General features: G+C 43.4%; 1 protein-coding gene across 1 annotated transcript in view; it reads right to left on the bottom strand.

The window, feature by feature from the left end:
- usp43a (ubiquitin specific peptidase 43a) overlaps positions 1 to 22,515 on the bottom strand; it is a 109,069-nt gene that overhangs the window by 70,748 nt on the left and 15,806 nt on the right. Inside the window, exon 3 of the mRNA XM_070983226.1 lies at positions 3,664 to 3,767. Coding sequence (XP_070839327.1) covers positions 3,664 to 3,767 — 104 coding nt within the window. The remainder of the gene's footprint in view (positions 1 to 3,663; positions 3,768 to 22,515) is intronic.

The raw sequence follows: 22,515 nt of genomic DNA, 5'->3' as shown, positions 1-22,515 counted from the left end.
AATCTGATCACATTAGTGTCACATAAACACTTGGGTGTGTGTCTGTGTGAACAGTGTGATGGAGAACGAGGAGGAGGGTGAAGAAGAGAACGAGAGAAAGAGACTGAAAGAGATCTTCAACAAACATCCTCACCCCTCAGAGCTGCATGCCTCTTCTATAACTGACTCAGTGAACAGATTCAGTGAACACTGTTTTAAATTAGTCGGGCTGAGGGCATCAAGGGAGACGAGGCTCCGCAGGGACACGCTCCGACTCTAAGCATTCAATCCATCATCCGCCAATGAGGGACAGGGATAATCCCACGAATGAATGGCTGGTTAACCTCCCATCGTGGTTACTACTGTACAAGTGTCGCAGGTTGACCGTTTTGCTGGCCAGCTTGCACACTAATCTGCTGTGGGTCGACTGTGAGCGACTCCTTTTGGGAGCGGCTGCGATTCTGTCCCTTTCGCCAAAACTCTGTTGAATTCCCAGCCCGGGAATCAGTCAAGAAGTCGGCGGAACCTGTCATCAGCTGTCAGCTGCTGATCAATTCATCAGCTCCTTTCATTTCTAACTGCAGTGATTACAGTCCACGAACAATCACGAAGCATTGCTCAGAGCTGCCCAAAACATCCCAGTTCAAACTCTTACAGACCAAATATCTGAAAATGATCACAGGAGGACTGTCGAATCCACACTTTGTGATTTGTTCTGAAGTCTTTAACATTACACCTCTTCACTGAGTGCACGGACGTATTAAAATTGGTTGTTTTAACCGAAAAACAGTCCCAACAAACCCAAAGATATTCAGTTTATTGCCATCTAAACAGTCTCTATTGACATAAAAGAAGCTGGAACACATTTGAGCTGCACAGCACTGAACAGTGTCTCTCACTCTTCCCACACTCAGACACAATAGCAACCCCATTTGATCAGACACAGCATGGATTGACCTCCCTCATTAACAGTGAGCCTGAAAGTCTTTCCATATGGATCAAACATTAGTGACCTGTGCTGCTCGGTGGATCCATGAGCACATGGGAAAGTCTGAGCCGATAGAGGGCACGCACTGAGCTGGAGTTCATTACAAAAGTCTGCAAGGACAGACTCACTGGACTACTTGTTTATTTTCCCTGCTGTATCTGAGATAGATGGCAGTTTGTTCTGTTTCATCGCAGAAGGGAGAGGTCAGCAAGTCCCTGCCAAAAAGACGAAATGTTACCTCTCCGAGGGGAAATGTTTCATTCCAAGAAAGAAGTTATCTGTAGTGCCTGTCTTGTTATTTTGCTCGATGTGGAAACATACTGTCCCTTCTGCTGATGACTGTGCAGATCGCACTGCTACATAAAAGCTGCACACAAAGTGTGTCATCCTGGGTAACAAAGAGCTGAAACAAATCATGTCAAGGCCAAATTCTGACTTCACCTTGCCTCCAAGTTGTTTTCACACAACTGCTTCTTTAAAAGTTCTAAAAATATGTTTCTCCCCTGCTATTCCCAAGTCAGTCATTTAAAAGCATCCCATCGTCCAGTCACAACATTAACGTCTGAAATGAAGCAAGCCTGCCATTTTCTTGAAACTATATCTCCGTATTTCCTATCTGACGACCAATTCCATTAGAGGGTCCATCACAGTAGACAACAGAAAAGCAATGAGAGTGAGGAGGCCACACTGAAGACGAATCCCCTGAATCCTTCACAGGACCGTCTGACCTACTTCTCAAGTTACTGATTGTTATCCACAGCAGAGAAAATACATTCTCACCTGTGCTAAATACCATCTTTTTAAATTGCATATATTGCAATCTGTTTATTCAAACTCAACCTCAGGACAATCGATACGGCATCCAGAGGAATCCAGCCTAGAGGCTGCAGGGACCTAACACAGTTTCCAAAATCTTGTCCGACTTCTTACAAAGAGCTTGGAGTTAGCTGCTATTGACAGAAATGTTGCTTTGTCAAATTTATTCTATCAGGATAAACCAATGAGGTCTCAGAGCAAACACTCGCAAGAACAAAAAAGGAAACAAGAACAAGCAAATATAGAAAACAGAAGGCACAACACTGAGTTACAGCCTTTGGATAAACAGAAGAAAAAATGATCAAGCCGGAGAGCAACAGTCGGTGATAGCACCACTGAAGACACATGCAATTTGATTTAAGATAAGAGGACACTTTTAAATAAGTCAGTGAAGACAGAGAGCAAATATGTAAAGGTACATTATTTCTAAAAGCTTTTTTTTTTGTTACAAATTCCTGAGAGACACAGGTGACCATAACAAGGAGCTGATCAGAGCATCTTAGAAATGTATGTAAAAGGGACAAATAATTTTTTTAAGTATAAAGGAGAGTTAAAATCAAAGCCTTAAAAGATAAGCGGATATCAATGAAATTGTCATCTTGTATCAAGGGCGAGCCATCTGAGTGCATCAAGCTTTGAATTTAGAAGCCTTTTGACAAACAATGTCAACATAGTCCAGAAAAAATAAGTTATGGAGCAAATCTATGTAACGATACAGAGCAACAACACCAAAATACACCAAAATATCAAATGCTATTAACTTTCTGGTGGAGGGACGTCCTGTCAATACAAGCCAAATAGCTAAAAAGAGAGTTAGATTTGGAGTTGTGGTTCTGCCTCAAGTTAAGGACAATTGTATAAGATTGAGCTTTATTGGCCAGCAATTTGATCCCTTGTTACAAAGTTTGGAGATTGCTTAAGTCAGATAGCAAAGCATCCTGAATTTGAATCCTGAAGCTGTTAATGTTTAAGATAAGATAAAACTTTATTGATCCCATATATAATAGTATCATCTGCATATAGTTAATGAGTAAAGCAATAATAGTAGCTCATTAAGGGAGGGGTGATCTTGAATTTGCTGCTGAATTTGAAATTCAACAAATGGGATGTGAGAGGGATGATAAATCTGGCCTGCTAATATGTAGTTGGTATTGTGAAGAAGGAGAGGTTGCAGTATCAACAATCTCTCTCCAGAATGACTCATCGCGCCTTTGATAACAACAGAAAACAGAAGTGGTCATATGATAGAGCCTTGAGGCACTCCTTACTGCTCAGTTAGCAAATGATTTACACCCTTGCAAAACAACACATGAATTAAACCACTACAGTGCATGCTGGGAAAGGCCAACAGCATGGAGCTTATCTGAGGAAGATAGCGAGCCATGAGGGTGAAAAGTTTTAGTGAGAACAATACCTGTGACTACTGTGAGATTAGCACTATCAGATCAACCATCATGAGTGAATTTGAAGAGCGAAGTGGTTTGTTTTCAAGCAAACTGAAACTGAGACAGGATATTATTGTATTTAAGGGACTGTGATGCATTTTTTAAAATACTTTGGCTGTTCTACACCGTACTTTAGCATGTAGTAGTGATACAGTATCTCTGCAGAAGGAAATACTTAAAGGAAAAAGTCACTTGTTTCACTACAGTTGGCAAAATTATTGGTTAAGTTCAAATGTCCACCTTTAAGTCAAAATGAGTCAGCATGTCTTGATGATACAGTGAGTTCAATCATGCTGTGGCCATCTTGGACTCCATAAAGTTACAAAGGCTAAAAATAATATGGGATTTTACGTCATTCTGAACTTAAATGGCAACAACAATCAGCAACATTAGAAGTATAACAAAGCTTTTGCTGCTCATGTCTATGCGTCTCACCTATACTGAGCCTGGAAGTGTTCCTGCACAAAACTATGTCGATCTCGAGCCTGCTGTGTCCTGGCTGAACTGGGACTGGAAGGGTCCTCCACTGAACTGGGCCCCTGCAGACAAAGAGAGAGGGTAAGAGGGGACACAAATAATCACTTCAGTGGACACTTTCAAGACCATTCTTTGCAGGCAGATGCACAAATACATCATCATCACCTTCACAATGATCTTAAGTAAGACACTTATTGAACAACAATGTCCTACATGCTGTCTAATAAATGAATTAGGGCTGCAGTAGGAAAGATTTTCTTTAACAAGTGAGTTGTCGTCAGTCTAAATTACAAATTGAGTGTATTCCAGCATTGACTCTGTTTGACCCACATTAATATTAGGCAGATATGTGCCTGGCAAAAGATCGCTTTGTTGCACAGGAAGAGATAATGCAAAATAGGAGCCAACAAGCAGTCCAACTTCTACACCAAAATGGGGAACAAGGTGATTCACAAAATATTCGGGCAGGGAGAGGAAAGGTTAAATGGTAAATGGTGGAACAGTCAACAGATTGGAGTCACAGAAATATTTGAGGTGTCAACCATCCTCTGTGTCGCGCTGATGCCTGCTGAAAGACCTAAATGGCTGCGATACCCTGCATGCTGTGCCAGACTCAGCAGGAGGGCAGAAAGACTTCAAAGATGAATATAAGGATAAAAGAATGAAGAAGAATGAATAAAAGATGGACAGCTATGACTTGAGGAAACGGAGCAACAGATTGCTGAATCTTATATTGTTGATATTAAAGCTGTCAGCAAGCACTAGGTGGTAATGATTGATTTAACACACACAAGCAATGCAGCTCAAGTTTGCTGCTACAGGTAGTGTAGTTTCATCTTTGTACACAGATATCTCCTTATGAATGCAGAATCTGTGGGCAAGGGACCAGATTTAGTTCATTAGAAGCGTTTCTGTTTCCTCCTCAGCGTTCCTGTTTGTAGTGTGGTCAGTATTGACCAGTTACGTGTGAGCAGGCTTTGGTTGTATATAGGTAAACAGTATGTATGCACAGCAAAAGAGGCGGAAGGCATTGGCTGAAATGCTGTCTCGCAACCCACTGGCTATCGTCTGATGCTGATTTAGCTGCTTCTTACTTTATGCGTGTGTGTGTGATGAGAGATGAGAGCAAGTTAGCAATGTTAATGTTAGCAACAGTGTGACAACAAAAAGCAGTGATTATTGCTGAAAAGGGCAAACACTGGAACTCGTCCTCATTACAATAAATGCAGTGAAGCTGATTCTAAACAGGACTCATTTCTCATCTGTCACAGTGACAGCAAATGGAGTTTTGAGATGAAATAAGTTCATTAGCCAAGCTGTTTCAATCAGCAAGAGACGAATATCAGAAAAGCTGCAAACCCTCTCGGCTTTGCATGCATCGAGGTCTCAGCTTTCAAATTAAAGATTGATGGGTCTGGTTTGGTTCTGTGTAGTACAGTTACAGGTCTTTTGGTTTCAGGCACAAATTCTTGTAGACTTTCCCACGTGAATGATGAACGCTGTGAAACTTGCTCTGTTTATTCGGGAGGAAGTTTCAAACTTTCACCTTGGAGAAACCACTGGGTGGTGCACAGAATACTAGTTAGAAAACAATATTCAGGCTGAAACTCTCGTGTGGGGCTCAAACATTAAGCAGCAAACAGAGTTATAGTCCATCATCTCTCCACCTTCACAGGGGAAATGAGACTTTCTGCACCGGTCGCGCATCGTGTCTTCAGAAATAATGACAATCCAACTTTGATGAAGCTTTGCTATTGTTCAAACAAAATCCAATCACTGCCGCATTCACTTTGAACAAAGAGCTGCTTTTTGGCATCTTTAAAAACTTCTCCAAGGATGGTTCTTTCCAGAATATATAATGAGGTAAAAGCACAAAGCCAAAAAGCATGTGTGACAGTTTGTTTTCAAACTCCACCTCAGCCCGTTTCCAGACTTGGCCTTGTCTTTAATGTTTTTCTCTACGAAGTGGGGAAAAACAACAAATGAAAGTGCATTATAATTCTTTACATCACTGCAAAATGTAATAGTAATATCTCCATCTTTTGAATAATTTGTAAATATTGCTACTGGGTCTGCAGACTGGTGGGCAGAAAAAGCTGATCAGCAGCAAAGACTGTTCCCAAATGCTGACACCTCAGCCATCTGTACAAGAGATAAACGGAAAAAACAATATTGCATATTCATCTCCATCTCATGGCCTTATGCTGTGCTCCAGTCAAGTTTATTCACAGCACTTTTCATTAGACAGGCGTAGATTCAATGTGCTTCAAACTAAAAAAAAGCAAAGATCATAAATGACAAAAACATATAACAACATACAAGATAAGAAGGTATAATGAAAAGGACTAAGAAGGTCATTATTATAAATGAGATTAAAGCTGGATTAAAGCAGGAAATAACAGAGCAACCTGTACACAAAATAGAAGGAGGTGCCTCCGCCACGGAGGAAAACCTTGAGCAGCTTATCACTAGTAATGGACACTTTGGAAGGCTTGTGTGAGCTATAGTGATTGAAAAAGGGATTCATGGGCACCGGCAAGCGATGCAGCAGAGGCTATTTGAAACTGACTTCAATTTCCATTTTGTGCTGGCAAGCTGGGCTTTCGCTCACGGTGCAGAGAGTTGGGTGGCAGAGTGAAAGGAGGGAATTAACCTCAAAGTTATTCTGAATATTTGAGATGCATGGCTTCTCAATGTTGGGTGGGCTGCATGTGAATTTGGGTTGGAATTTTAAAAATCTCTGGCAGTCATATGTGATGTTGCAGCCATATATTCAAACAACACTGAACCAAATGACGGATATTGCTTAGATTTTCTCTCTGCGTGGATTTGTTACAGACAAAAGAAACAGTAACAATGTGTTATTCTGAATGAGAATGGTCTGCATTTCACTCTCAGCCAAGCTGCGACCGACGCTCTTTCTCTCGAGTTCGCTCTCTTTTCTCCGTCTCTTCTCTGGAGGACGATGCAGAACAATCCCCCGACCCTAAGAGACAGACTGGGTTACAAGCATCACCATGGAAACCCTGGCCTCATTCCCCCCCAGTCAACATGTGAGAACAGGGAACTTTTTCATCACTCACAGCGTGGCCTAAAAATAAAGAGAAAGCCAAATTGCCACAGCCATTCACGTTTGAGTCAAGCATTTGTCCTTTACTCAATGTATGCGTACATTCCAGGGCATTTCTAAATAAATACACTACAGGTAAATTTCAGTTGTTCAGTAGTTCAACCAAACTGTGGCAAACAGTTTGTATTCTTCCTCATATATATTTAACTGAGCCGAGGAAACAAAGTGCCAAGAAAGAAAGAGAGAAATTTATGATGAGCGCCTAAGTGGTGTCAATATCACCAGTAGCCTTGCAACAGGAAGTACAATTTGGTGGAGAGAGGACTATGGGTAGGAAAGAAGGACTTTGGCTTTGTTACTTCATTCTCTATGCATAACAAGTCCAGCACCAGGGCTTTTCACCACACACTCGAAAAGACACCGTCCTCCACAAGCAGGTCAACAACCTCTTAGCCATACCCGAGAACAGATGACTCCACTGAGCAAGAATGAGAGGAAGAGACAGTGAGAGGAAGGCAGGAAGAAAGACACGTACTCTATACGTTAAAGAAACACACTGTGCATACCACAGAAACACACAGTTAAGACACTGGGAGAGAGCACCGAGTGCACTGTGCCTCTTTATTTAGCACCCAGGGAATAATGAACACCACCACAACGTTGTTCCAGCTCTGCTATCGTCTGCCAAAAATAGACGCGGGGGCCGGCCGCAGCAATAACAACTGACTAATAATATTCAGAAGCAGTAAGCTGTTCAATTGTCACGCAGGGTGCAATCCAAAAAACTCTGAATGCTAACAGATCTAGGCCATTTTAAACTGCCTCCTGTTGCTCAGGGACAAAATTACCGGCAGCATTCACATGCCCCTGGCGGCGTAATTGATTTCTAAGATTTACATATTGGCTCTGGTTTACATGCTCCAGCTGAAATCTGCCTTGTTTTCTAAACTAAACATTGTAGCCCCAAACAGTAGATAAGCTGCTTTCAGAAAAAGGTAGTGGAGCAATTAGTAGGCACTGGGAGGTTATGAAAGGGACCACGACAGGAAACTGAGCAAAAGACCAAAAAGGGCTAGTCTTAAGGGTTTGTCTTACGTCAGGGATGGATTTGGTTCATGCTTTTGTGTTTAGAGGCAGTTTTATTTATTTTCCTGCAGCCAGGTGTTGGTCGATTACACAACTGTAGCACAAAGAACTGATCTAATATAGCGTATGAGCCAAAAGCCTGGAGGACTTGTAGCAAGGGGTTCTGGGATTTGGACACACATACCTTTCAGAATAAGAACTGAATTATTTGTGATGAGCGTGGAGCCTGTTTCTATTATTACACAGCTGCTCTAAAATGAGCTATGTTTCAGCTTTGGCAGCGAAGCCGTTCCCGGCATACTGAACAGGTTTTCTGGGTGTTTCTGGGGTGTAAAAAGAGCTAAGGTCACTTTGAAAAGAATATTCCGTCCTCCAACTCTCTTGTTCTCCCCGTCTGTTTACTCCTGCTCCAAGCAACAAGAGGTCAAATGGGTACATATCACCGCCATCAGCAGAACTCGGCATCATCGCAACACAAGAGCGGCAAACTCACAAGGACTCATGGGTTTTGTGTATCAGCTCTTTATGCACACGCTCACAAAAAGGCTCACCTGGGCCAACGCACACAAACACACACAGACGCAAGCGCACACACTAACCTCAAGGACGCGCAGCCACAACCGCTGCATTGAAATCAGAGTCATGCTGGCGCTTCAGTCAGCCTGAGTCAGCTGTCGTATGTACTGACCGTACAGGTGATGTCATGGGAAACAAGACCGTCATGACCGTCACGTATATGATATCAGTGAAACATATCAGGCATCATTTAAACAAAGAAGTGCTTAAGTGACCATTTACTCAATGGAAGTCAACCTCTTGACCAGGTTTCCTCAAACGACACCTCACTTAGAAATGCAAGTAATACGATCTGCAAGCAAATGAAAGCCTATCAGAAATAATCCAGAATGCGCTATCTTTATCCCATTAGGGCTCTTCGACAGCACAGTGTGAGACAAAGATTGCCTTTGTGGAGACACACTGCTACTGCTAAACAGCAGAGGCCACAGAGATGTAGACAGAAGACAGCTGAAGTCTGTCCCTCTGTTGACAGTGTACCAATCCAGAAGAAGTCCAATGTCACTCGAGTTCAGAATCTTCTTCCATGGGAGTAAATAATGTTAAAAATCATCATTAAAGGGGTCAAATCCTTTAAAAAAACCCAAGCGTTGCTTACTGGCACTGAGCATGGCAGCGAACATATCGCCTCCCAGTGGGGCACCAACAGAAATCAGCCTTCATCAGCGAGGCGGTGCTGGACACTTGACTGGCATACTAACAGGGACTTGTCTTCACCGTGGCCTAAGATCTTTTCTTTCCGCTCGCAGACTTGTCTCCTCAGAGCCCTCACCTCAGTTTGGGACTCCATTCTGTGTGATCAGTGAGACATTTCTCCAGAGCAGCCACTGTAAATCTCTTTGGCCGCGTGCCTCTGGCAGTGGCACGGCTTCCCTCCGGAGATCTTCACACTCCACTCCCAACATGAAAACATATGTTGTTATCAAAGCGCTGCTGATTCCCCATGGCACGCATTCATGTGAGACGTAACTGAGGTGCTCCTCTGCAGCGTGCTGGGGAGTGAGTGGGAGTTTGGCCTGCTGTGTGCGGTTGTACATTTGAAGGTGTGTGTATGTGTTATGAATGAGGGGAGGCTGAAGTTTCAAAGCAAGCAAAAGAATCTGAAATCACTATCACAATGTGAAAGTGGGTGTTTGGTGTGTGTGTGTGTGTGTGTGTGTGTGTGTGTGTGTGTGTGTGTCTGTCTGTCTGTCTGTGTGTGCGTGTGTGTGTGTGTGTGTTTGGATGGGCAAGTTGTTATAGCTGCAACACATGAGAGCAACAAAGCAGGAGAGGCAGGTTGGCCTGGAGGTAGAGATGCTGACTAATAACCAAAAGGCTGCAGATACCAGCCGTGCCACTGTGATCATAAATGTTCATCACAAACAGGAAACAAAATGATCTCATTACAATTTCGAGTATGAAACAGCAACCACTGAAGGCTTGAAAGGCGCCTTTAAAATGTTTGGAGTTTCGCCCTTAATGGAGCAAAACGCCAGGGAGCAGCCTGAATTGACAACAGTTACAAAGGATTCACACAGCGACAAGTTTTCCTGAACACAGAAACTTTCAACCATACCCGCAGGATAATCCACTCCTCCACAGTCCATCCATACACTCACAGTGTGTTTCACACTTAACTTCCGCCAAAATATGGTTAAAAGGCCATTTTCTAAATCAAGCCTGGAAAGCAGGTTTGTGTTGCTCTCATGCAAGGCTCCTCAGGAGAACCGCTCTGTCATGGCTTACTTACAGGGTAAGCTTGTCCAACCAATCAACATCAGGCTAGAGCAATGAGAATGTGAGCAACAGGAGAGTAAGAGACTGTTTCTTTAAAGGCGGAGCTGCATTAGTGTGCCTTTCAGCAAAACTGCCCGGCACCAAACCCTAGAAGCATGATGTTACGCTTCTAGCTGAGCGTCTCTAAGTGTAAACAGTCTGCGACAGTGATGCTGCAGTTTGTAGTGTGGTGATGTGATATTTTAATAAGGTAACAGGGTGATGACACCTGCTACAATAATGACCTCTCCATTTGCACTGATAGTGGCCAACACTGCGCATCTGGACAGTTAAAGATTAAAGGTGAACTCGAACATGCAGACCTTAATACGGCTGAGCCTGAGGACTGGGACAAAGGTGCATTTGGCCTATTGTTCATGTAAATGTGACTGTTTTAATTGGGACACCTTATATGATTGGACAGTGGAGAGGTTATGGTGGTGGAGCGACCATACCGTGCTTAACAAATTTATTAGGCCATAAACATAAAAAATTATTGTTATTTATTTGGCAAATAACAAACTGAAATGACTAAATAGTCCTTTTTCCACACATAATTACCAAAAAACTTAATATTTTGTATGGCCTCCTTTGGCCTTGATAACAGCTTGCATTCTTGCTGACATTGTTTTTGTGTACTTTTCGACAGTCTCTTTGAATCAACTAAATCCTAAATTTGTTCAATAGGACTCAAATCTGGACTTTGACTTGGCCGGTCCATCAGTTCCAGTACTCCAGATTCCTTTCTCTTGGTCAAATAGTCTCTGCACAGCTCTGACGTATGCTTGGGGTCATTGTCTTGTTGGTATATGAACCCACGTCCAATCAGATTCAGTCCAGAAGGGATTCCATGATGCACTACGATGTTGTGCTGGACGGTCTTGTTCATGATACCGTCGATTTTCACTAATTCGCCCACGCCTTTCCACAAATGGAACCCCACACCATAATGGAATCTCCACCGTGTTTCACTGTGGGTGCAATGCATCTGGCATCACAACGCTCTCCAGCTTTTCTGCAGACATAAACACGATGATGCTGACCGAAGAGTTCAAACTTGGACTCATCCTTCTAGAGTACCTTCTTCCAGTCATCAACAGTCCAGAGTTTGTGCTCCCTGGTAAATCTGAGGCCTTTCTGGATGTTTGCAGGCCTCGGTAAGGGCTTCTTGGCAGCTGTTCTTCCCTTTAAGCCTTGTTCCGTCAGTCGTCTGCCTATGGTCATTCTCGAGACTTTCTCAGACTCTGATCTAGAAGCATTCATCTCTGCCTGAAGATCAGCAGTGATCTTCCTTCTGTCTCTAGTACTTAAAATCTTGAGGTGTCTGACATCTGCTTCAGTTAACTTTCGTTTCCTGCCTCTTCCTTGGCGCATTTTGTAAGTACCAGTCTCGGCAATTGACTCCAAAGCAAACTTGACCACCCTGTGAGAACACTTCATGTCTTTCCCTACTTGTCTTAGAGACCATCCAGCATCATGAAGTGTTTTAATGTGGACTCTTTCATTTTCAGTGAACTCTCAACATTTTACCATTTTGAACAGGAATGAGGAATTTCGAACTGAATTTACCTTTTTAAACCCAAATTTGAGCCGGCTCACTGGGCTTCCCTGAGAAGTCAGAAATGAATCAAGTACAACACTCAACCACTAAAACTAATTTTTCTGTTCAGGAATGCAAGTAAATAACTATTATTTGACATATAAATCAAGAAAAAATAATGTGCTTTACTATTTTTTTCAGTTTTTTTGAAAATCAGTACATTTGAAAATTCATGGATAACAATAATAATTACATTTTAGCATTAAAAATATCATTTCAGTTAAAGAGCTTCTACATATTGGTGTATTAACCATTACAGAAACATAAAAAATTACCAATGCTGTTAATTAAGGGCAGCTGTGGCAAAACTTACCTTACTTTGGGTGGTGGTCTAATAAATTTATTAAGCACTGTATATGATGTGAATCCGAACTGACTTCAGCCTCTGTGACAAACTTTTTACGACCAACTTTCAAGGCGACAGCAGGTTAGAGTTTTAACATACCACGTGCTTTCACTTCCTACAACTTTTGCACAGCAGTTTTCACTCTCGGAGTGTGTGAATTAACATTTTAACACTTAACAGTGACACATTTCAATGTCAGCTGGCATCTGGAAAGGAGACATGACCCGAAGGCACATCTGTAAAATGACAGTAAGAAGATGGGATGTTCAATAATGTGACTTGGTCGGTGTGCTAAGCAAACTGAGCTGCCTTTGCGGAGAAAAACCTGTTTTATATTGTAACTAAAAATAATGGCTGAGAAATAAATGGTGTCTGTCGGGAGAAAGACGCTGATTCAGTTATCGTCTCACACCACATTTCTAATCAGCTGCCTGGCTCAAGGGGCTTAACACGTTCACCTTGGCTGCCAGCAACTGCTCTGAGTCATCCCTGCGCACATGCACAAGCATTTACACAGACATATACACAGCTCCATATATTGACGCACATGTACCTCCACACTGCCCTTTCTCCCTCAAACACAAACACAGGCATCCATGAGGATCCAGGCAGACTCATAATAGAGCCCATATTTTGCAAAAAGGCGACCATTAAATCTTTTTTTTTTTGCTTTGTTTCATGACCACAAAACTGCGGCATCCGAGCATGACAGAAACTTGAATGGGTGAGAATCAATTTTGAGACGCTGCCATGGCTCTTCTCCCAAATGTGTTTTTGCCACAGGGAGGCAAAGGCATTGTTGATGCTGAAGTGCCGAATTCAGCCAGAGCTGCAAGACACGAAATCTCACGCAGGCTTAAACTTGGCTCAAATGATGAAGGTTTGGAGAAATTTTCCTGATGAAACCTGGGAGTCCTGAGCAGAGCCAAAAGCAGCAGTGATTGTGAGACTGAGTCCTTGCCTGCTCGAGTCCTCGGATACAGCGCCTGTGGTGTCACATTTTTATGCAGTGCCACATAGAAATACCTGTTCCAAACCAACCTGGTTTTCAAGTTAGCGTGACAACATCCAAAGGCACTATTTATCAATTTTATCAATGAGTCTCAGCAGAGTCATCAGCCACCATCAGGGTCTGGACTGCGTGGGACGATTTGTCTTGCTGCTGCTCAGGGCGATGAAACTCCATTACAAAATCTCCCTTTAGAGCCTAATCGTCCAAGATTTCCTGATAAGACTTAATTATCACATATTGTCTGTCATAATCAACAGTCTTATGTACTTCTTTCACTTGTCTCGCTTGATTAAAATTAATGTTGTTTATGTTGTAACAGCAGTAACACCAAACATTACTTCTTGTATTTAGCGCACCAACATCTGAAGAAAGAAGAAATCAGAACATCAACCTATTAAACAAATAACGATAAATGAGGAGTTAATAGATAAGGACAACTTGAATTTGGTAGCATCTGGCATGAAACAGACTTTCCCACAGCACTGAAGGCATCATTGACTGTTCCATATCAGAAAGCAGAACGGCAGACTGCAAAATCATTCTTCCCTATAAGACTGCAGAAGTACAAAAAGGGAAAACAATGAATTTGGATTATGACAAATCCATCACACTGTCAGTGTAATAATATGTTAACTTCTGCATCTGCCTCGGTGAACACTGCTGTTTGTTTCTCAGAGCACAAACACTTCATGTACAAACCAGTTTAATTATCCAACCAGTCAGCCCGGCTATGCTACAGCACTGCAGAGAGATATACGATGCTTTGTGCTGCGTCTGTAATTAGCACGGCACCTGCTTAAATTCAGCTAAAGCTATGATGTCACAAGGTCACCCAACAGCGTCAACATCAAATGCTCGTTTCAAACAAACAGCCACAAACACATCTGAATAATTGTATAATTAAACGATGGGACTGTACAAAACAGCTGTTTCCTCAACTCTGCTCACCTTCATCTGATCCTGTTGTTTGTTGGGGAGTTCTGTGTGCAGTTACTGTCTTATTAAGCTTGTTTGTCCTTTTGTGTGTGTGTGTGTGTGTGTGTGTGTGTGTGTGTGTGTGTGTGTGTGTGTGTGTGTGTGTGTGTGTGTCGTGCTGAAGTAGTCCTCACTTTAAGCTGCTGGTATCAGCTTGATGTTTTCGGTCTCCTGCAGGAAGAGATGACGTCTCCCACTGTGCGTGCGAATTAGGCGAGCCAATGTTGACATAGCTGTTGGCTGCTTCAGGAGGCAGCCAGATTCACTCTTGTCATTTAGAGAGTGGCTGCTACCAGAGCATTTGAACTGCAGTCATATCAGCACAGTCCAGGTTTTATTAGCAGGGAGCATGTGCGCGCGCGTGTCATACACCTGAGAGTTTGTCAACACTGTCTGAGGATGCGAGATTTGCTCGTTTCAGCTCATTTTCTAATTAAACTGCTTCTAAAAGTGAATCAAGCTGTGATAAAAGTCTTTAATCTTTTCTGAAATGAACAGAGTGAGGAGGCTGCACGGCAGAGGTTGGCTGAGGTCACCGTGAAGAAACCGGGGAAGAGAAAGACGGAAGAAATACACAAAAGATGTATGTTTTCATTGGTGAAATGTTTTTGTTGCATTAGAATGAGCTTTTTATGTCTACAGAGGGAGCAGGTCCTCATCAAAGTCTGCCATGTTGCATGTTTCAACTGCAGTTCAGTACGGACAAACCAAACTCTGGCCCTAAAGAGCATTTTCAGCTGCCACCTGAGGGGAGGGTGAGGTGAGCAGTATTCAGTTGGCTGCAATCTGCAATCCCACCACTAGATGCCACTAAATCCTACACACTGGTCCTTTAATGACAGAGATGCGAAGAGAATTCAAAGGTGGAAGCATGATGTTCTAAAAAACATGTGACCAGCAGCGTTCATTTAATCACTTAAAGGTCCTGTGTGTGGGATTTCATGGCATCTAGCAGTGAGGCTGCAGACTGCAACCAGCTGACCCCTCGCCTTGGGAGAAGCTACGGTGGCCGCGACAGAAGGGGCAGCCTCTCTGTAGAGCGAGTGTTTGGTTTGGACTACTAATCTTTTAATTGACAATTAATTTCACCCCGGCAAACAATAATTGTTTATTCGTAGAAAAACTATTGAGCCAGTCAAATGTTGCTGTAGCATTTATCTCACAGCGTCAACAGAAAACTCATCTTTTCATCAAGTCAGGCAGGACTGTGGTGCTTCAAACCTTACAACGGAGGATGGGCAGAAAGAGAGAGGGAGAGGGGGACAGAGAGGGTGAGACACTGTCAGAGCGACGCAGAGAGTGACTCAGAGGGGCACGCAGCCGTCCAGAGAAGGGGAGGAATGAAAGAATCGCTGTCCGTGCAGTAAAGCGGCTGACTCACCCCTATTCTTTCAGCTCCGGACGGCCGCCGCTAATTCGGCCTATTCAAAGCTGGCTTACGGTAACAAGGCAGCCAGGAGATAACAGTGGAAACCACAGGCATTTTTACGCCCCCCCCCCCCCGCCACCACCTCTCATCCTCTCTTTTCCTCTGCACTCTTCCAGCCTTCATAACCCCTTCTCCGCTATCAGCCCTCCTCTCCGAAAGCTCAGCTTGGTGCATTAACTCTGACTCTCGCCTGTGCTTTCTTTTGACCCCGCGATGACCCCACACTTACTGATATTTATTTGCCGCGCTAGTTGTGAAGAGCAAATAGCTTCACTGTACCTTTCACTGATCTCGGGCCTATCCCTGTCTGAAGAGCAGTGCGTGCACCCACTTCATTTCATGCAGTGCCGAGTGCAGCCAGACCCGCCGCTCTCTGGCTGTTACTATGGAGATGCCAGCCTGGCCAAAACAAAGGCAGAGCAGAAACTAAGCAGCCTCAGACAAGAGCCCCTGGCAGAGCTCTGACAGCCAAATCTGACTTGGCAGCAGAGGCTAGAGCTATCTCTCTCACTGTGTCCCTCATCTGCATGCGGAAAGTGTTTATTCCCGAGCAAATATTGACTTCGAGAAATAAATGAATTGACACCACTAATGGAGATGAAAGGGAGAGAATTCATTAGCCTTGAACGTGGCTGGGTCCTGTAAGGGCTCAGGTTTTAATAGGAGTTTTGAGACAGCCGGTGCCAGAGCCTGCGGTCCACTGCTTTGTCGATCTGGACTTGGCATTCAGAGAAAGACATGTCACACCAAAGGGCAAGCTGAGGAATGAAAAACTGAAATTTGATCACTCATAAGACTGGTTAATGTCCTCATAAAGTCTGTGAGATGTTACAAAAGACACAGCAGGGATCTGGTTAAGTCCATTACTCTTGTTACCTTGAATTACTACAGCTAAACGATACTACTGAGTGTACGCTCGTTCATATTAAATTGCCGTTTAATGGAATGAACTGTGGTCCACTAGTACACATTCAATTAAAAAAAAACATTTAAGATGTAAAAAATAAAGATAACGACACATATGATCACACCGTCATGATACTGAGAGTCAATAAATGACAGTATTGACTTTTCCATGTCTCCCTCACACGCACGAAAAACACATAACTAGGTCCCTCCAAGGTTTTTTATTTTTCCAAATTACCACTTTAAAATAAAGTGAATTGTGCATTGAGAGTGTTTTGTTGCCTTGCATGCAACATTTCAGTCCATAATAATGCTGCTTCACTGTTTAAAGGGCTTCTGCTTTGAGCTGTGTCTGTTTTTTAAACCCTTTATCTTCTTCTGCAAAATCTGCCATACTGGCATATTAACTCTTAAGCCTCGCTAAAACCATGGGAAAACACACAAACACCCACGCAGATTCAACCACAATCTAATGTGACGCACTGCAAATAACAAGCTCATTAATGTAACACTCAACTCAGTCTGCAAACAAAACAAAATCTTTTCCTCTTACAGCCTTTTTTGCACCTTTTTTTAGTTCATTTTTAATCGTTCACTGGATTTTATGACTAAATATGAAACCGAATGCACTGAATGAGAAATAAATGTCGTCTGTTCAGGGAAGGCCTCAAAGGACAACAATGAACAATGGAGAACAGGTGACAGGAACAGGTCAGACTGCATCGCAGCCACCAATCGTGTTCATGTGGCAGGAAGACACGACCATATAAGGAAGAAAGGCTTGCACAGGGTGTGGTGGAAGTTACACTGAACAGTGAACCTGCAGGACAGACTCTACTTGAATAAAACCAACACACAGCGTGCTAACATCTGCTTTCAGTTTACACCAGCAGGAGCGTTTCTCAGCACCGATCACACTAAAGACGGACGATAATGAGTGTGAAAAATCTTTAAGAAACCCCCCCGAGGGTTCCAGGCAGATTGCTTATTTATCCTCACCGCCTGTCAGACTTACTCTGAGGTGACAATGCGAGCGACTAATAGCCACCAGGTATCTTTAACTTCACTTTAATTACCGCAAAAACCACACGTGAGATCCTGAATCCACAGAACTAATTTTCCACCTTTCATCCAATCTTCAGAACCTTATCATGAAACCTGCTGTGTAAATTCAACAGCCAACAATTCTAACACAGCAGAGATGAATGTGAGCCGCTGCTCAGGAGACAACTAAATGTGGAGCACAAAAACTGGGACAGGTAAAATTTCACTCATCACCTGTTAGCGTACAAAAAGCAGTCCGACCACATGAGAGATGATCTTCACAGGGATGAGTTCCGTTATTGTAAAAGTACAGAACGGCTGTCACTGACTGAATGATTTAGATTTTTTTACTGCTCACAAACATTGTCTGTGTTGCCCAGGCTGATATGTGCTTTTCCTGTTACAAACAAGGGCACTGCAATTGATTTTGACTCAATCCCACATACACGCCGGAGCTGGAAATACTCACTCGGGCACCAAATAGCAAGAACATCCCCGACAAATACACTATTCATTCCCGTTCAAGTAACATTCTGTCTCACAGCCACAGGCATGGGAGTAGTTTTTGGTAGTTTCCTGAGGTTTGTTGATAATAACCAAAACAAAAAGATGATACAAGCGTCCAAGGACACACAAATTCAGGTTAATTTACCTTGAAACGTGAGCGTGCGTTTGTATGAAACAGTGAGAGCGACTTTCCTTTTGTCCCTGGGCCCTTTAACTCTTGATATACAATCAAAAGCACGCTTTCAATCCACTGGGAGAGCTAGAATTCACTTTCACCCCTTGAAGCACAGCCCTAATGAAAAAAGGTGTAAAATTATGGAATGCGAAAGTCATTAAATTCAACATTTGTGCTGAGCTCTTCCTGAAACGGCTCCTCTTTCATGCCCAGAATGTAAAAGCTGAGTTTTGTTGCATTTATACGACAAGTCTAACTTCCATTAACTTCCCATAGTCCTCAATTCACCCTAATCTTCATTAGAGGACCCGCTCTAAAAACTCCCCTCCACTTTCCTCTCAGTCTGACTTTCGCTTTCCCTCTCTCTCTCTCTCTCTCTCGTTCACTTGGTACAGACAGAAGTTTATCTTTCAGAGGTTCTTGAACTATTTAAAGAAGGACATCCTTTGAAACATTAATGTATTTAATTAAATGTTTCCGGAGAAATGTCGTGAATATTTCATTCACATAGTAGGATCCATTAAAAGCCTTTTGCGGTGAATGTCCACCTGCACAACGGCAGCGTCTCTGAAGCTACTGTACTTCAGTCAATGGCATGGGTGTAGCTGTGCGTGAGCTGAACATATAGAAACAGGAGAAAAAACACACTCCTGACCTAAAAGAGGATCACTGCTCGCTAAGATTAGAAGCTAAGAAAAAGAGCAAGACGGAGAGAAAGCAAGGGCGTCTCTGTGTGCTCTTGTCAAACATGCAGGAGAGAGTTTTAAAAGCTCCTCCTGAAAACTCTTCCGTCCGCTGTCACGCATGAACACACGCACAGAGAGGACGCCAGGAGGACGTGAAGGCAGCGCAGAGGACAGGAGGTGGTCTGTGGGATAGATCCGCTGCCATCTCCTGAGCATGAATCAATTGCTGGGCTAATGTTGCTGCCACTTATGGATCTCCTCCGCGTGCAACTGCTTTGCCCCCTAAGAGGACATATTTAATTTTTCATAACCCCCCGCAGCATGGCATTTCAGCCACAGCGCTCCTCTGTGGGGGTGCTCCACAGCTGGGTGGGTGGGTGGGGGGGTCCCTCCTGCAGATTCCTCTGCGCACAGTCTCTGGTTTCTGCTTGCCTCTATGTTGCATGCACAGAAATGTCATCCATGAATTCTGCTATTTCCAGTGTGGTGCAAAACAGGTCTATCTAGATTTTTAGCAGTCGTTAGCATGTCGGTCAACACCATTCCTACTAGAGATGCTTTAAAGCTAGGGTTACCGATCATGGCTGGGAAACCTCTGGCAGGATAGCTATTGAAGTTGCACTGTAGCCTGGCTGTGAAAGGTTAGAAAAAAGTAACTGTGGCTCCCTGATGCTTCAGAAAACACTCATTTGGAGGTGACACACACACGCACACCTAACCCAAGTCTTCACCCTAAAATTTAATGATTTACCTTGTGGGTACTTGCATTTTATCCCCCACAAGGAAGCAATTTGACTGTGTGGACACATTGATCACCCCACAACATGAGTAACACACACAAAAGTGTACTCAGAAACAGTCAATTACAGGCTTCTCTCACTTTATGTCTCTGCAGGATCTGTCTTCTCATCTCTGAACAACCTGTCACAACCCAACTCCCTGATTACTACTCTAAAAAATGAATATCGCAGTGTCCTCTGGCCTTTCTTCCCCTTCCTCTCACACTGCATTGTAACTAAAGTTACTCCAGTGAGAAAGAGCAGCAGTATTTCACCCTCTGTGCTCTAGTATTTGGGACTGGATGCACACTAGCATACAGAAAGACAGCCATCCCTCCTTCTCCATCTCTGTCATTTCTATCTTATAACTTTGTCCCTTTCTTTTAATTTGCTTCAATTGACTTTCTAAAGAGACGGCACATTGTGGGACAGAGAAATGCAGGGACTTATTTCAAGGTTAAACAGTGGCAGGGGTGTTTCAATTTCCAAGTCTGCAAGCAAAAGCGGGAGCTTTTTCACAAGCAGCGGCATACAGGCAGCCTGTAGATGGCATCAATTCAGAGGTGACACACAGGAATACCAAAGAGCTGTCAGAGCTGAGCAACTTCATTCACAAGGCAAAGAAAAGTGCAAAGTCAACAACATCGTTTCATCTCCACAGACAAAGCAGAACACGCCCCGCAGAAGAAACCAAATTTCATCTGTGCAGAAGTCTGACAGAGTTGCAGGAGAGGGGGAGTGACAGGTGATGAGAAGGCCTACTCAGTCATTCAACCCTCACTCGCTGATAGATCGAGACATTACGTCAGGAAAGAGGCTTAAAAAAGACATTTGAACAGGCCAAGTGAATTATGGATGAAGACGTGGAAAGAAAGAGAAGGCAGAAATATATGTTGAGAAACATTTCAGAAAGTTTCTTTCCCCCTCCTGCGGTGTAAATCCTGTTGGCGGTGTCGGATGGCACAGGCGGATTAGGTGACCCCGTCCACTCCGCCCAGACTGTTCACACTGATAACATATAGAAACTCTCAAAATCAATCCTAAAACTGCTGTCAACTCTTATCATACTTACATATGCAAGTTGTATAATGTCCTGAAAGGGGTGTCAAGCTGCTGTGAAGGCCTTCACTATCAGCAGAAGCCATCACAGCAACAACATCTTTTAAGACTTCTTCTCCAGCATTGCACGTTTTCCCCCTTTTCTGCTACAGTAACTCCTGGAGAAAACCCTGCTCCCCCTGCCTGTCAGGAGGAATTTGTGGCATCTCAGAAATGTCACTTGATGTTAAAATCGGGCTGTTGGGCGAGTGCGGGGCGGTGGCTGTGGCGGGGGTGCCCCTGCTTTGATGGAGCCTCTCACGCAGACTCCATCAAAGCAGGGTCAGAGCAGGAGGAGAGGAGGGGGCTGAGCAGTGAAAGGCGCTGGCGACCGGACGGCGACTAAAGGCTTCACGACAGAGCGGCTGCACCTGGATGTGACGAAAACAAGTTCAAACACAAAGGTCTATGCCAGGATCACATGATCTCAATCTGCGACACCATGTGATCTGATATCTATCTCACTATCTGATAATGGCCTGACATGACAGGCAGTCACAACACATGCTGGTTTAATCCAGCTTCTGGGAGGCCTCAACCTGTTTATAAAGTCTGATAAATTCTCTGATTTATGTGTAAAATATTAACTGCTTCTTGACTCTCAACAGCTAAACACTCTGGGGGGAAAATAGCTTATTTAATTACTTAATAAATTTACAATATTTATGTGATATTTGCATTTTTTCTTTACCACAGAGTTACTGGCACTCTGCATCAGCAATGACTTACTTGAGACTTTATTTTCAGGCTTCTTCAGCTTTATGTTGTGTCATTACAACTCACTAAAAGGGACGACCCGCCAACAATCTTCTCTTAATTCTTTCATAGGTTTTGTTAGAAGAAGCAGAACCACAAACTCCAACTTTATTTTCAGATAAAACACAGTGATGTTTCTGACTGAAAGCACAGAGGAGCATGTGATATCAGAGTGTGAGCGCCCTGATGACTGACACAGAAGCGGAAGACACCAGATCAAGGACCCATCAGCCTCCCCCCATCACCCTACCTGTCAACTGATTCATCTCATTCATCAACATTTGCTCTCCACCCCTCCGGAGAACACGAGCCAGAATCACATGGAGAGCTATCAAACTCACTTTTTCTGTCCCTGTCGGTGATAAGGGGGGTTTGCTCGCTTTGCCGCATCCACTGACCCGATTTCAAAGTCTACGCAGCTGGCTCGGGGGCCAAGGGATTTTTCTCTCCCTCCCTCCACAGTCAACTCTCCTGGGGCAGAAAGGCCGAACACTATTGGCATTTAAAATGGAATAATGCATACATAATGCTTTGGCACCGGTGTTGCACTGGCAAGCCTCGTGCCCCACTACTGTCCATAGGGTAAGATGGATGGGCTTTGGAAACACCCTCACTCTAAATCCCACTCATGGAGGGCCTGAGGCAAAATGTAACTGTGCTCCAGGTGCTCACTCCATGAACACTGAGTGTTTTATGCCTCATTTCCCTCATCAGACATCAGGATAGTTCAATCTTGCTCATATTTTGAGAACTGCTGAAGTCAGAGGGGAGATTGTAAAGCACCGGTTGAGAGTGTGATTCTGACCTTTATATCAGATAATCTGCCATGGCTCATCGACAGCGGCAGCTTTGGTCTGCACTGCAACACTGGGTGGGTCTGCTCAAGGATGGCAAAATACTGAGGTCACAATTAGCCTATTTAACAGAATTACTTATTGACTTTGGAAATATGCATTTATTGAGCTTTAAAAAACACTTATTTTTGATAGATTTCCTTAAACTTTGAA

This window comes from Chaetodon trifascialis, chromosome 2 (genome assembly GCF_039877785.1).
Source record: "Chaetodon trifascialis isolate fChaTrf1 chromosome 2, fChaTrf1.hap1, whole genome shotgun sequence".
NCBI classification, from domain to species: Eukaryota; Metazoa; Chordata; class Actinopteri; order Chaetodontiformes; family Chaetodontidae; genus Chaetodon; species Chaetodon trifascialis.
This window is presented reverse-complemented; position numbering and strand designations above follow the sequence as displayed.